At 38.8% G+C, this 15,690-nt stretch overlaps 1 protein-coding gene across 1 annotated transcript in view; it reads right to left on the reverse strand.

The window, feature by feature from the left end:
- The window catches only part of spats2 (spermatogenesis associated serine rich 2), a 44,223-nt gene extending 28,883 nt beyond the window's left edge, over positions 1-15,340 (reverse strand). Inside the window, exons 1-4 of the mRNA XM_079558827.1 lie at positions 15,299-15,340; positions 7,291-7,370; positions 4,170-4,278; positions 2,134-2,183 (exon numbers count right to left, since the gene is read on the reverse strand). Of these exons, the coding sequence (XP_079414953.1) occupies positions 2,134-2,183; positions 4,170-4,278; positions 7,291-7,370; positions 15,299-15,323 (264 nt within the window). The 5' untranslated portion in view covers positions 15,324-15,340. The remainder of the gene's footprint in view (positions 1-2,133; positions 2,184-4,169; positions 4,279-7,290; positions 7,371-15,298) is intronic.
- Between the last annotated feature and the right edge of the window lie 350 nt (positions 15,341-15,690).

The raw sequence follows: 15,690 nt of genomic DNA on the forward strand, positions 1-15,690 counted from the left end.
CTTCGCCTCCGACCCGTAGGCAGGGAAGTTGCAATTGTGGTTTTCTGGCCAGAGACACTGGGGGAGATGAAAGACCCTCCAATCATCCCATTAACACTTGTATTACCCTCAGAGGGACTACGGAAAGGATTTATGACATGTAATTCAAAATAGTCCACATGGTCATTTATATAATTTACAATAAGCTTTTTTTTTTGTAAATAGCCTAAACAATTTCTTGCTATTTTCTCTTAATTTCATTGTGAAGTAAGAGACATGTGAATCCAGTCGGAGCCGAGTTTATTATTCTGTGATCAGAGCTGGGCCCAGGACTATGAATGGAGTGATTAGCGCCGCGGCTAACGCAATGCTAACAGAGAAAAAGGGATGTTTTCCCTGTACATCAACGATCTACCGCGCACCTTAAAGGGATTTTTCAGGATTTTTGACACAGGGCCTCATTTCCTCGTTATCCAGAGTGTTGCTGATTTCTGGAGATATGTTTTATTGTAATTCATGCAGTTCTTTTATTTGAAGAGTTTCGTGGCACTTGGCTAATGTAAGGCTAGTGCATTTCTATGGTATCAGCTAGCCTGCATTAAAAACAGTGTGACCCGCTCCACAGAGCACCTGAGGCAAATCACTTATAACACCAGACTAACCATATACATGTCTGTGTCCATAGAATATTTTTTGGAATAAAACTGACCTGCATCACATGAATGATCGCATTTTGAGGAACTACTTTCCAGCAGATCACTCCGCCGCCGCATAGCTTATACAACCACGAAGCTGATGCTGCTCAAATATAAGTTATTTTAAGGCGAGACACTTTAGGTGAAAGTATTGATTTTTCACGCAGTGGTCGAAGTGGAGATTTTAATCTATTTTCCTCCCTTTACATCTTAGTTTTCATGTCAGATATAAAAATGATGTTTATTTTATGATGTTTTGTCTGCGAGGTGGGGGCGACCCGGAAGTAGCTGCTGCGCCGCGTAGAAAGGCCGTCTTTCCCGCGGGTTTTCATTCATAAATATTGACAGATTTGACATCCACGTGTCCTGCTAAGGGGCCCCGTGATGACGCTTTCACCCAAATATGGTGTTTTTCCTCCTACGAGACGCTGGAGCGGAAAAGTCGGAGAACGGGCCGAGCATGCGCACTCGCTACAAAACTTCAGGGCTGGTTTTCTCTGAATGAGAGAAGCCGCACTCGGGCAGAGCCTGAGCCCTTATAGAAGCTCCCACAGACTCCAAACTTTACAGTCTGAGACACAACAATATTTTGAAGGTTTTTTCAGAGGGATTTTTTAATATCTAGTTCCTAGCCTGATTTATTCAGCTTTGAAACCAAAAAAACAGGCGGAATTTGAGTTTTTACAGATTTTTTCACTGGTGATTAGTTTATTGAAAAACTAAACAAAATATCCAAAATCCCCTCTGAAAAAATCTTAGTCACTAATATGTCAATAAAATAAAACCATAAACTTTTAATCTGGCTCAATTCCCCAAAATATAGGCAATGTTGGCCATTTTAATGCTCAAAATGCCTTATTTTTATGTGAAAACATAAAATGACGGAAAAAATGCAATACATTTTTCCTCATATTTATATCTGTGATGTTCAGCAAAAGTTTCAAATTGATATATTTCTACATTTATTTTTTTTCCCTATTCACCTGCAGTGTCTCGCCTTAAATGCAAAATGGTTAAAATTATTCTATGGACACAGACATTTACATGGTTAGTCTGGCGTTATAAGTGATTTGCCTCAGGTGCTCTGTGGAGCGGGTCACACTGTTTTTAATGCAGGCTAGCTGATACCATAGAAACGCGTTAGCCTAGCACTAGCCTAGCGCCACGACACTCTTCAAACGTAAGAACTGCATGAATTATAAAAAAAATATCTCCAGAAATCTCCAGCAACACACTGGATAACGAGGAAATGAGGCCCTGTGTCAAAAATCCTGAATTATCCCTTTAAGTCGACTGAGAAATAAACAAAAGCACATGACGCAGCTCAAGTCGTTCAGAGCTAGTCGTGACTTCTAAAACATGCTTGAAATTCACCTCCAGGTTCAAACCAGTTGAAACCTTGTCCATAAATAAACTTAATCGTCACCTTAATTATCTGAACAACCTGTCAGAGACCTACCTTCTTCTTGCCCGTGACGTTCCACTCCTTTAAGATTTCCGCCGCGCTGCCTGCGAACCACAACAATCGCACACGTTTTAAACCCGTGTAATCTGCCAAAAATCTCAAAGGGCCTGAGGTGTTTTTAGAAGCGGTCTGACGTGTCTTTTGTTCCTATTTATATCCCTGTCAAACTAGGAGGTATTTACGTGACGTGCAAAACTTTGAATGCAAACTATGGCACGCTGCATGACTGTGTACTACTGACAACTGAGGTCAAGTCAGCAGCTGGCCCGGAACAAGGCAGACAATTATGTTCCAGTAACTAACTAGTACCTTTGACTTATACTTTTCTTCTAACATTTATTTATAAAAAGAACAAAGGTACTAGATTTTATTGTCCACGAATAGTTTAAAACTCATTCACCACAGGAATGAGATCACAAAGACGTTTCATGAGGAGCTTTACTGTCATGGTAATGTACAATAACCTGCTTGTTAACATTAAACAATAAAAAGGCTTGACGATAAACAGAACAAACCGCACAATAAAATTGTAAACCTCTGCTGGAAAAAATAAGTTAAGGGCCTTTAAGCTCTTAACTCCCGCCTGAACCGAGAGGATCTTTTTCCTCACGTCATCAGATTTTTTTTCCATCATTTTTTTGTTAGGTATTCAACTCACTTTTGGAACTTTTTTGTCATTTATTTTATCACATTTTTGTATTTTTTTTGTCTGTCAAATTTTTGTCCTTTTTTGTCAATTTTTTGTCAATTTTTTGTCAATTTTTTGTCATTTTTTGTATCAAATTTTTGTCACATTTTTGTCAATTTTTTGTCCTTTTTTGTCACATTTTTATCACTTTTTTGTCCGATTTTTGTCCTTTTTCGTCAATTTTTTTTATCAAATTTTTGTCACATTTTTGACATTTTTTTGTCATTTTTTGTCACATTTTTATCACTTTTTTTGTCAGATTTTTGTCCTTTTTCGTCAATTTTTTTATCAAATTTTTGTCACATTTTTGACATTTTTTTGTCCTTTTTTGTCACATTTGTATCACTTTTTTTGTCAGATTTTTGTCCTTTTTCGTCAATTTTTTTAAAATCAGATTTTTGTCACATTTGTCACATTTTTTTTCACATTTTTTGTCCTTTTTTGTTAGATTTTTGTCAGATTTTTGTCATTCTTTCATCAATTTTTTTTTATCAATTTCTTGTGACATTTTTGCCACTTTTTCATCAATTTTTCATCACTTTTTTGCCAATGTTTTCTCCATTTTTTGTCACATTTATATCATTGTTTTCGTCTCAATTCTGTCGCTATTTTCACAGCTTTTTTCCAGAAGCTTTTGGACTGGGGTAAAGCCAAACTCGAGAAAATGTGCTCGGTTCAGGTGGGAGTTAAGGGGTTAAAACACTATTGTTATAAGGAACACTGGTATAAAAATGTCAGCTATCTACTTTAAAAATCTAAAAACACAAATGTGCCCAGTTGTAGCTGTTCCAGTGACTGACAGTCAAATACACACGTTCCCCATCATTACAAAATGAGTAAATAAATATTATCCACAGCCTGTCCGTCGATGCAAGTGGCTCTCTCCTTCAGTTTCCATTTTCCCCTCGGTTTTGTTGCCGAGGAGGAGGAGGATTTAAAGGACAATCCACTGCTGACGGCATTTTTCCATCGTCTTGTTTAATTGTTTGGTGCTTATCTCATTCTTTACAAAATATTTCCTGTTTTGATCAAATCACAATGTGAAGCCCTGTGAGGCGACTGCTTTTCAGGATAAAAAAACTGAAACTGAAAACTAGAAAAGTCTTTCCCCAGACAAAACACAGGAACTAGCACTGCATGAGATTAGAAAACTGTCTGATATTGTTATCGCAATATTAAACAGTGATAATCTACCAGTAATTTTTTTTTAAAGTTTCATTTCGCAAAGCTTTGTAAACTCCCGTCAGATGGAAGACCTCTGTGATTTTGCGATATAGTCACCAAATATGGACATAATAATTCTGCGATTGTTCCGCAGCCGTAACAATGGCAGGTGCCTTACCTTCCAAAAAGGCCTGAACCGCTTTGTCCACAGAGTTCTCAAAGTGCTGCAGCACCAGGACGATCTCATTGTTGCTTTTGTTGGGGACGACGGCTCTGACGGCACTGATCTGCAGAGACAAAGAGTTGAACAGGTTTAAATATCCCTAAACAAAGCTCTCGACTAACTGCATCTGTAATCTTTACTGTGAGAAGGGTCACGTTTCAGAAATAATACTTTATAAACACCAACCTACCTTTTGCAAGTATGTTTGATTGTTGCTGTACGACAAAAGGATCGCTTTAAAAGGAACAGGCCACATACTTTACATACTGAGATATGTCCTTACCTGAGCTTAGACGAGTTGATGCTAGGGCTGAAACGACTCATCGATTATTGAAATAGTCGACAACTATTTTAGTAATCGATTAATCGTTTTCTGGTTCACACAGACTCAAATAGAGCAAAAATTACATAAAAATGTTGTATTTTTGATGAAAACCTACTTTGTTTTTATAGCAAGTGTCTGTAGAACATTTTGTACATTGTAAATTTCATGAATATCTGTTTGTGTCTCATCCAATCAGAAGCAGAATTAGCACCAAGAGCCTCCAACAAACGTTTACTTTACGTTTACTCCATCAACACGTCCTCAAGCGGATCCACTCTAGCTTTATGTGATAAAAAAATGGAAAAAAATTAAATTTTCCTACAGGATTTGTAGCCAAGCGACTAATCGATTAATCATAAAAATAGTTGATAGATTAATCGCTTACAAAATAATCGCTAGTTGCAGCCCTAGTTGATACGTAACGGTCTGGTCTTTATTCGTGCCCTCAATCACGCACAACGACCAAAGATGTTAGCATTAAGCCTCTCCCAATGTATTCCTATAGCTCCAAACGGGAGTGAAGTTTGAAGCGACCACGCTCTTCCACGGGCACAAAGACCAGACAGGTACGCATCAACTCGTCTAAGCTGAGGTTCGGGCTGTGCAATTAATCTAAATTCGATTATTACATTAAACGATTACAAAATTAGCATAATCGGGGGAAAAAAACGATCAAAAGCAGACTTGCATTATTTCATGGCGCTCTGATTATTTCCCCTTCGCATTTCACGTGCCATGGTTCATGCTGCTGCTGTGTGATGATGTCATCAGGCCGCGCTGCTCAGTTTACTTGTGCAGGTGTGCGGGCTGGCCAGCAGGGGGCAGGTGTGAAACAGTAATTTTTTTTTAATCAATAAATATATAAATAAAATACAGTTAAATAATCGTTTGAATAATCGTGATTTCAATTATGACAAAAATAATTGTGATTATTATTTTTTCAATAATCGAGCAGCCCTAGCTTAGGTAAGAACATATCACAGCATGGAAGAACTGTGTGCCCTCAGCCATGCAAAAAGACCAAAGATGTTGTTAGCATTTGGCCTCTCCCTGTATATTCCTATAGCTCCAAACGGGATGAAGTTAGAAGCGACCGAGCTCTTCCACGGGCACAAAGACCAGACAGGTACGCATCAACTCGCCTAAGCTCAGGTAAGAACATATCACAGTGTGGAAAAACGGTGGCCTGTTCCTTTAACATTTATCTAAAGCTGATTTTCTAAGAATATCCGACTGTGATTATTCAGTGTTGCATTTGTTATTGTATTTTCAAATTGGTTTTCAAATTATTATGTTTTTTTAATCAAGATTCATGTCAGACTGAAAAATAAACTGCTAAACAAAGCGTCACGTACATTAGAGAATGTTTGTCTAAGCTAACCTACTTATACATGCCTTTCAGTCATGTGACCTTTGTTGTTAAGGCGGCCATTTTGAATACCAAGTAGCATTACATAGTACTACCACATGCAACAATATCTTCTACTCTACTATGAAAATAAAAGACAACTGATTGACAGTGACATTTTTATGTCATTGTAATCATTGCTCAAGAAGAAAACAGTAAAAACACGACCCAGAGACGCACGTTTATGTGAAGAAACCAGTCAGTGTTTAAGATGTTAGCATTCTATCGGCTAGCATTTAGCTTCAACAGCTCACCTCCAACCTCTCCAAGAGAAAGCCCTGAACCGCACTCCAAAACTTTACTACAACTTGTGACAGAGGTCAGAGCTGAGTTGTTCCTCAGTGTTCATAGATGTGATTGAATCAACTGTCAATGGTAGACAGTTGCTAACCGGTAGCATGCTAACATCTTGAGCAGCTTAAACACTGACTCAGACTGAGACTCTGTTGACATGACAAACTGTAAAAATCACAGAGAAAGGTTTTCTGTTTCCTCTTCGATGAGTTAGTTCGGTATTCAAAATGGCCGCCGGAACTATGCGTGATGTCATTGGAAACGCATGTATAGTTTTAATACAGTACATACCTAAGTTAGATTAGGTATGTACCAGTGTTAATTTTGATACCATATTTTATTTTAGTTTTAGTCTTAGTCTTTTGACTAAAATGTAGTTTAATTTTAGTCGAGATTTAGTCAAAAAAAGCTTTTCAATTTTAGTCTAGTTTTAGTCGACTAAAATTGCATGTCAATTTAGTCGACTAAAATTAAGACTAATATCGTCGACTTTGCATTGATAATATTCATTATAATCATATTTAATGTTGTTCCTCTGCTTCATGGAGCTGCTCCACATGAACAAAGCTCAGAGCTGATCCATTGGCAGAGAATTTACATGATCTGAGGCTCTTTCAGACGGTCAATAGAAGTTTAGATGATTTTAGTCTCTCCTTTTCATTTTTATTTAGTCTTATTTTAGTCGACTAAAATATCTGGACATTTTAGTCACAGTTTTAGTCTCATGAGAAACTTTTAATTTAGTTTTGGTCCAATTTTAGTCGTCAAAAATACCACTTTGACTAAAATTAAGACTAAATATTTTAGTCGATGAAATTAACACTGGTCTGTACCTCAGTTAGATTGTTTGACTGGCCACGGTTCATGTCCACTAAAATTGTCCCATGTAAAGCTTTCCTTTCCTTAGACCCGGTTCAGTCCCTGACTTCATCCTGATCGAGTCCTGGTGGAACTTGGACGGTCAAACACTTAAAGAGCTGCGACTTCGTGTGAAAAGTTTGAGCACCATTTCTATCACATTATTATTATTATCATTATCTGCCCCTTACCTTCTCCTTCATCCGCTCCGCCGTTCCGCCCTGGGACATGACCATCTTGGAGCGCGTGTCGAACACAACCCCCGAGGTATCTGTGAGAAACCAAACAAAAACACGTCCACCCCTGAGTTTCAGCGTGGAATTTTATTTGCAAACCGCTGTTAAGCCTCATTTGCAAAACAAAGCTGCTGGCAGATATTTTCTCAGGGATTTCCTGGAGAGCTTGTGGCGCCGTGTTCTCGAATCTCTGCCCCGGCCATGAGTGGGGGGAAAAGCCAGGGAACGAACCAGAGCAAGGCTGGATTATCTATTTCTGAAGGTTTGTGGCGTTTAATGAGATTAGGGAACATTACAGATTAAACATAACGCGACAATTTGGCGTCGAAAACAGATGAAATTTGTGAGATAAATGGAAAAAGGCCGTGACCCGTGTACACTGATCCAAACTTAACTCATAACAAGATAAAAGGCAGATTAAAAAAGACATTACAGTAAAATGGGTTCAACAATTTGGGAAAAATATTGAATGTCTTGAAACTATTCTCCATTTCTATTAGTCTACACATATTTCTATCATCATATGGACCGTAATTGCACCTGGACTAAATACTACATAATAATTTCTGTTTTAAAATCAACATTTGACGCCCTGTATCCATTTTTTTTGTGCACGAACAATGAAAGAGAACAGGTGAAGTCTTATTTATGGTCCAAAAACACATTTCCAACTTTCTCAATGCATTTCCAGAGTTGATAAAAGGCAATAGAGAGTGAAGGTGAATCTCATTTAATGCCCAACTACTATATTTTTAATAACACAAATTAGGGCTGGGAACATCAGAATTCTCCCTTTACATTTAAAGCAGTACTAAGTAACGTGTTTACCTTAATAAATCCTCTCCGTAGTCCCTGTGGAGGTAATACAAGTGTTTATGGGATGATTGGAGGGTCTTTCATCGCCCCCTGGTGTCTCTGGGCAGAAAACCATGTTTGCAACTTGACTGCCACCGGTCCGGAGAAAGCAATACACACTAATGTAATCACGAAGAAGAAGCTAACATGATAACGGGCAAAGCTAACTGCGGGCTAACGTCACTTTAAATAGTATTTACAGCCAAGTTTGAGTGAAAAAACATATTTTCATTGTATAATCGCCTTTCCTGTCAGCGTAGTATTTACTCTCCAAGACAATTAATAAGTTAAAAAATCGTAACTTGCTACTACACCTGCAGTTGCTCTTATGGCCTCTAGGGGGAAGAGTTACTTAGTACTGCTTTAAAAAGCCTTTATTCTGCTGGGCTTTTCTTTTGACAATATATACATTTTTTAAAATATATTCACAGTTCGCAGTTGTTTTGTTTTAAATGGGGGGGGAAACGAATCGAAAATCATAAATCAAGTTTTTATTGGGGAAAAAAAATCTCCCAGCTCTACCACAAATACAAATAAGTTGTGCCCATTTCTCTTCTCAACATTAACAGTCCGTCAAATGAGTTAATGAGGGGATATTTAGAAATTCAAAAGCAAAAGGGAAACTTAAATAATTGTGTACAATTTCAGCCAAAACTGCAGTTCAATGTGTTTAGAGCCATAATTTCTGTATTTCTGATAAAGATGCACCGATTTATGCTTCCGACACCGATACTGGGGGTTTGAGCATCTGCCGATACCAAGAGACTTTCTTCAAAGCGGAAGGTCCTCTTTTTTCTATTTTCAGATCAAGTCATGTTTTCTTCTCATGATGTTACAGATCAATTATCAATTGTATCTATTAATAAACTAATGGAAAAACATGTATCAAGGATCATTGGCAGGCTAGCTGATACCATAGAAATGCACTAGCCTTGCACTAGCCTAGCGCCACGGAACTCTTCAAACAGAAGAACTGCATGAACTACAAAAAAAAATATCTCCAGGTACCAGCAACACTCTGGATAACTAGGAAATGAGGCCCTGTGTCAAAAATCCTGAAACATCCCTTTAATGCCAGTTTTAATCCACTTTAATGTTTTTTTTTATGACATCCATTTTGGCACAATTCATCTACTGGCTTTAAACGCCCTGATTTCTAACACCGCACATCGTCACGTGATTCTCCTCAACTTTCAGGGACGTGCCTGAAGTTTAAAGTCAAGGTAACGCTAACAACAACCAGCCTGCTTGTTCACAACCAAGAGAAAAAAAAAGCTGGATTATAACACAAGCCTAATGTTCTTTCACAATACAGGAGGACAATACAAAAAAAAAAAAAATCAGTTCCAGGGCAATAACCTTTGAGAAACGCTATACAAGAATCGCATTTCTAACATAACATCCAAACCAACAACAACGTTCATGCGCCAAATCGACTGCCGCAGCTCCACGTCAGACCAGACAAAATGTTATGCAAACTGAAGAATCTCGTTGTCGGGAAGATATGAAGACTCAGGCTAACTGGGCTCTAGGACACGCAGTTACTGGAAAACACAAACAGGCAGCTGCAGTGAGGAGTAAAGTCCACACAGTGTCGAAAGACAGAGAGAGAGAGAGAGAGAGAGAAAAAGCCTGGACTGCTGTAAAGGCTGTTTCCACGTAAACGAAAGTGGGTTACTGTTACTGGAGACGCTCATCGGCATGTTCTGACAGCTCGAACACGATCCCACAGCGAGGGAGACGCGAAAATGGGTATTAAGAAGAGAAAACTTAGGACTTCACTACATTTTTTAAAGTGTAAACTCTTAGTCGAGCAGGAGTTTATCAAAGCAAAAGTTTCTGAAAAGTATTAATTATCTTTCTCTCCAGTTATTGACAGCTATTAAAGGGGGGTGTATTATGCAAAATTGAGTTTTTCAAGCTTTACATCATGTTATGTCATTCCCTAATTAAAAACATGGCTGAAGTGTTGCCTTGGCACATTCACGTATTTTTGAGTCATCTGTAAAGACTCTGATGGCTGCCATTTTAGGGATAGGTTTGCCTGAGTCCTCCTAGGAACGCCCCCACCTCCTGGAGACGCCTCCGAGCTTTCGTCACCAGCCGAGTAACCAACCACTGCTCCTCAGCAGAACCCCCTCCCCACTGATGCCACAGACAGCGTGTGGAGGGGGCGTGTCTAAAGGCTCAGAGGTTCTTAAAGAGACAGAGGCCTATTTCAAGACATTCACTTCAGCCATTTTGAGAGAGACATTTTATACAAGGCAGTTATTCTAATTTACTGCATTTACAGACCAACAGAAGGTTTGGTCATCATTGTAGTGTGATATAGACTGGTGCTGTGTGGCTGAAAAAAGCATAATACCCCCTCTTTAATCTTTTTATTTGGTACTTGACACTGAAGGTTTAATTTAGAAACGACAAAGTTATGACGTTTTTTCTTGATTTGAAAATGCAATAAAAACATGGATTAAAAGGCACTAAACCATTTTTTTTTCTAGTAGTGGAACACATTTTGTTTTGTCCTCCTTTAGTGTAGTAGTACATAAAACATGGTCCATCTAATTACAAAGCGTTTGTATCAATGTCATGAAGTCTAGTTTTCTAACATTTCTGTGACAATGACCCTGAAAAGTGACCCTACAAGTTGTGAAATGTGCCTATGAGCTCATCCCTGTTAAGAACCGGGATGTTGCAAATATCAGAGCTGGGCAATAGGTTGGCATCACAACATTCTAAAGCAGGGGTAGGCGGGCCAAATCTGTCCCTCCAGCACAGAACCTCTGGCCCTCAAGATGATTTTGAGAAACATTATTATGCAAATAAGAGATCAAATTCCTTTTAGAGTACTCTAAAAATGCAAGAAATAGTGTCAGTATTCAAAAAATGCCCTGGCAGAATATCCCACTTGGTCCTACAGTAAAACAGTGAATCTCAACTGGTGGGTCAGGACCCAAAAGTGGGTCGCAGATCCTTTTTCAGTGGGTCGCGAGTCTAGGAAACATTTTTTTCAATATGTTCCATCTGAAACTGCATGGAATTTCAGATTTAAAGGCGTATCTACTGCTTGTTCAATAAAAACTTGTGTGGGAAAACACAATATTTTGTACAATATATGACAAATTAAGGTTTTATTTGGGTTATTTGGGCCTGTCATCCAAGTGTAGCGTCGGGTCCCGACTTGGGAACCACTGATGTAAAACTTTGGCATTTGGAGTTACTTTAGGTGACAATGTTGAGGTTCGGCCCTTGGTGTTTTGGCGATGATGAAAATTGGCCCTCCTCAACGCAAACTTGCCGACCCCTGTTCTAAAGAGTCTATACACTTGTTAAAGCAGTACTAAATAACATGTTTACCTTAATAAACCCTCCCCATAGTCCCTGTGGGGGTAATACAAGTGTTTATGGGATGATTGGAGGGTCTTTCATCGCCCCCTGGTGTCTCTGGCCAGAAAACCATGTTTGCAACTTGACTGCCACACTAATGAAATCACGAAGAAGAAGCTAACATGCTAACAGGCAAAGCTAACTGCGGGCTAGCGTCACTTTAAACAGTATTTACAGCCAAGTTTGAGTGAAAAAAAATATTTCCATTGCATAATTGGATGCACAGTCGGCGTAGTATTTACTCTCCAAGACAATTAATAAGTTAAAAAATCGTAACTTGCTACGACACCTGCAGTTGCGCTTATGGCCTCTAGGGGGAAGAGTTACTTAGTACTGCTTTAAGTGATGACGTCACAGCTCTACTTCCGGGTCCGCAGGTGTGCGAGAAACTACAAAAAACTCTTTAAAACTACAATCAATATTCTAAAACTTTCTAAAAGTTTCTGGACATACTTATTTATCAGGCCCATTAGCCAAAAATGCTGAACCTACTGCTATAAAAGTAATATTTACCAAAATTGCAACATCCAGGTTAGCGGAGAGAAATGCTAATGGCGCAGCAGCTACGCTAACCCCGGAAGTAGTGACTTTAGTAAATAATACTTTTTGGCAAATGAGTCTGAGAAATAAGTAGGTTCAGTAACTCTCCGTTGAGTTTCAGAAATATTGGTTGTTTTTAAGAGTTTTTTTCTCTCGGAAATTGTGACGTCACCACTTAACAAACGTATAGATGGATACAGACGACTGAAAACTGGGGGAAAACTAAAAATCTAAACTTTCTCTAATTATTATAAAACTACTTTAACAAACGCCGAATTATGAATATAGTTTTCTACTAAATAAAGATACAAAGACACGGAGAGGAGCAAAGAGCTTCAACAGCCCATAAATAACGGAGATCGTGCTAATGCTAACACTAGCTAGCGCTCACTACGACTGCCGTTTTTCGCTTCTACTGAACAATGTGCTGTGAGAAAACATCCACATGAACCCAATGTAGACTTGACTTTATTTGTTTGTGATAAATAAGTTTATATTTTCCATATTTTGGATGACATCTACTTCTACATTCTACTTTGGTTCATCTCAATAATTGTCAGGTTTCTTTGGCACAAACAGCCTCTAGTTTTGGAGTTCGAATGAGACAATGGAAGATTTTTGTGCGTTTAATGATATTGGAAATAAATATGTGTTTTTGTTTGAGCTGAAGTTTGTATAAAAGGACCGTCCAAGTTCATGAATCAGCCATGTGTTTATTTTAGTCAAATATAATCCAATCGAAAGTTAGGAATGAGTTTGGGCATGACTAACATATTCATTTAGTGCAGGGGTAGGCAACTCAGGCAACTCCAGCACTCAACCAATGGCCCATAAGATGATTTGGAGAAATATTATTGGGCAAATAAGAGACCAAATACCTGTTAAAGTTGTCTAAGATTACGAGAAATAGTGTCAGTGTTTTAAAAATGTCCTGTCAGCACATCCCGCTTGGTCATAATGATAAACAGTGATTCTCTACTGGTGGGTCGGGACCCAAAAGTGGGTCACAGAACCATTTTCAGTGGGTCGCGAGTCTATTCACCTTATTCTGGAGGCTCGCGTGGGCGCCGCCATGAATTGTCCCCGCCCCTTTTCTCCTATGTGTTTACATGGGGCTGGAGAAGTCCACATAAAATCAGTCACTACACGAAAACAAAGCCGTTTTTAGTCCGTGCAGAGAAACGCTGCAGTGTCGACATGTCGGTGCAAATGAACATTGGCCATTTTACACAAATCAATCGACTAAACATCAGATTTGAGAGGAGAATATTTTCCCTCGTTCTCCGTTAAAATAAACGGGCTTCGCGCTCGACCGGAAGTGTCTGGACAACGCAAAAAGTGGCAAAAGTGGGCGGGGCGGAATAAGGTGAATAGGGAACTTTTATTCAGTATTTTCCATCTGAAACTGCATGGAAACACTAACTGTGTATGTTCAAATGAATGTTATTGGGTTGTTTTGATCATAATTTCAGTCTTAAAGGGATATCCAGTGCTTGTTCAACAAAATCTTGAGTGGAAAATGCAATATTTTATACGATAAATGACAAATGACAGTTTTATTTGGGTCCCAAAGCCCTGCCACTTGGGAACCACTGATGTAAAACATTGGGATTTGCAGAAAATAGTTCTTTACGTTTTGCTACAATGTTTAGGTTCGGCCCTTGGGTGTTTTGTGAATGATGAAAATTGGCCCTCCCTACCCCTGATTTAGTGGCTTCCTCTTTCGTTGTTTGTGGTTAAAAAAAGATCTGGTACAGGGCCTTTAAATAGGCTTAGAACAAGTGAACAGAGTTTGATTTTAATATTCACAAAATCAGATATAGATATATGTTCAAGGCGAGACACGGCAGGTGAAAGTATTGATTTTTCACGCAGTGGTCGAAGTGGAGATTTGTATCTATTTTCCTCCCTTTACATCCTAGTTTTCATGTCAGATATAAACATGACAAAACTCACCCGCATGATGTTTATTTTCTGATGTTTTGTCTGCGAGGTGGGGGCAACCCGGAAGTAGCTGCTGCGCCGCGTAGAAAGGCCGTCTTTCCCGCGGGTTTTCATTCATAAATATTGACAGATTTGACATCCACGTGTCCTGCTAAGGGGCCCCGTGATGACGCTTTCACCCAAATATGGTGTTTTTCCTCCTACGAGACGCTGGAGCGGAAAAGTGGAAGAACGGGCCGAGCATGAGCACTCGCTACAAAACTTCAGGGCTGGTTTTCTCTGAATGAGAGAAGCCGCACTCGGGCAGAGCCTGAGCCCTTATAGAAGCTCCCACAGACTCCAAACTTTACAGTCTGAGACCGAACTATATTTAGAAGGTTTTTTCAGAGTGATTTTTTAATATCTAATTCCTAGCCTGATTTATTCAGCTTTGAAACAAAAAAAACAGGCGGAATTTGAGTTTTTACAGATTTTTTTCACTGATGATTAGTTTATTGACAAACTAAACAAAATATCCCAAATCCCCTCTGAAAAAATCTGAGTTACTAATATGTCAATAAAATAAAACCATAACATTTAATCTGGCTCCATTCATTATTTTGATTTCGTTGCCCAAAATCTAGGCAATTTCGGCCATTTTAATGCTCAAAATGCCTTATTTTTTTGTGAAAACATAAAATGACAGAAAAAATGCAATACACTTTTTTCTCATATTTATATCTGTAATGTTCAGTTTCAAATTGATATCTCTACATTTATTCACCTGCAGTGTCTCGCCTTAATAAAGTGTGGCTGCTGAAAGTGAAAGCGTTGCTATGGACCAGTGTTTGGCTTGTCGGCTGTTAGTGACGCGTGTGAGAAGAAGCCCAGCCCCAATGACTAACTTTCGAATCCCTTTGATTTGTTGAAGTCGGAATGTTTCCTCACATAATCATCCAAATTCAATATAGCAAATCCAGTTACGACTACAAGTCAATAATGAGTTATTTATTTTAAGTTAATAGTTTGTGTGGAATGCGTTAATTAGTCAGTGCAGTAATATGCAGTCGGACGAGTGACAGGAGCCACCACCTCGGAGGAGTTTTTAGCTTTAATTAAAACTACAAACCAGAACAAAGCAGGACAAAGAGAAACTTAAACGGGCATTAACTTACAGACTTAACACGTCAGGTTATTCAAGTCTGAACTCGGAACCAGGAATACAGCGAAACATTCCAAAGTCTAATCAAAATCCTACCTTTTTGGCTGTTTTTCTTTGCCATAATCCTCCGGTTCACAGTTGTTGGGGGAAATTCCTGTGCAATTTCAAGTCAGAAGGCAGCTTTTCTGATATCCACTTTGACTTGAAGTAGATTCAGTAGAAGCGGAGATGGCAAGAAAGCGGCCGGTGGAATGACTGGCAGGAGGAAGGTCGGATGAGGCCTGCGGCGTTTTACGGCGAAAGGTTTTCCTCTGACTGTTTCCAAATCTGCAAAAGAGGAAAAAAAAAGCAGAAACAACTGTTCAGGGCACTCTCTTAGCTCATGGTGATGTTAGGAACATATTGAAATCAATGTTAATTTTGAATTTTGAACATATTTTAATTTAGTTTTAGTCTTAGTCTTTCGACGAAAATGTAATTCGATTTTA

This window comes from Gobius niger (genome assembly GCF_951799975.1).
Source record: "Gobius niger genome assembly, chromosome: 6".
NCBI classification, from domain to species: Eukaryota; Metazoa; Chordata; class Actinopteri; order Gobiiformes; family Gobiidae; genus Gobius; species Gobius niger.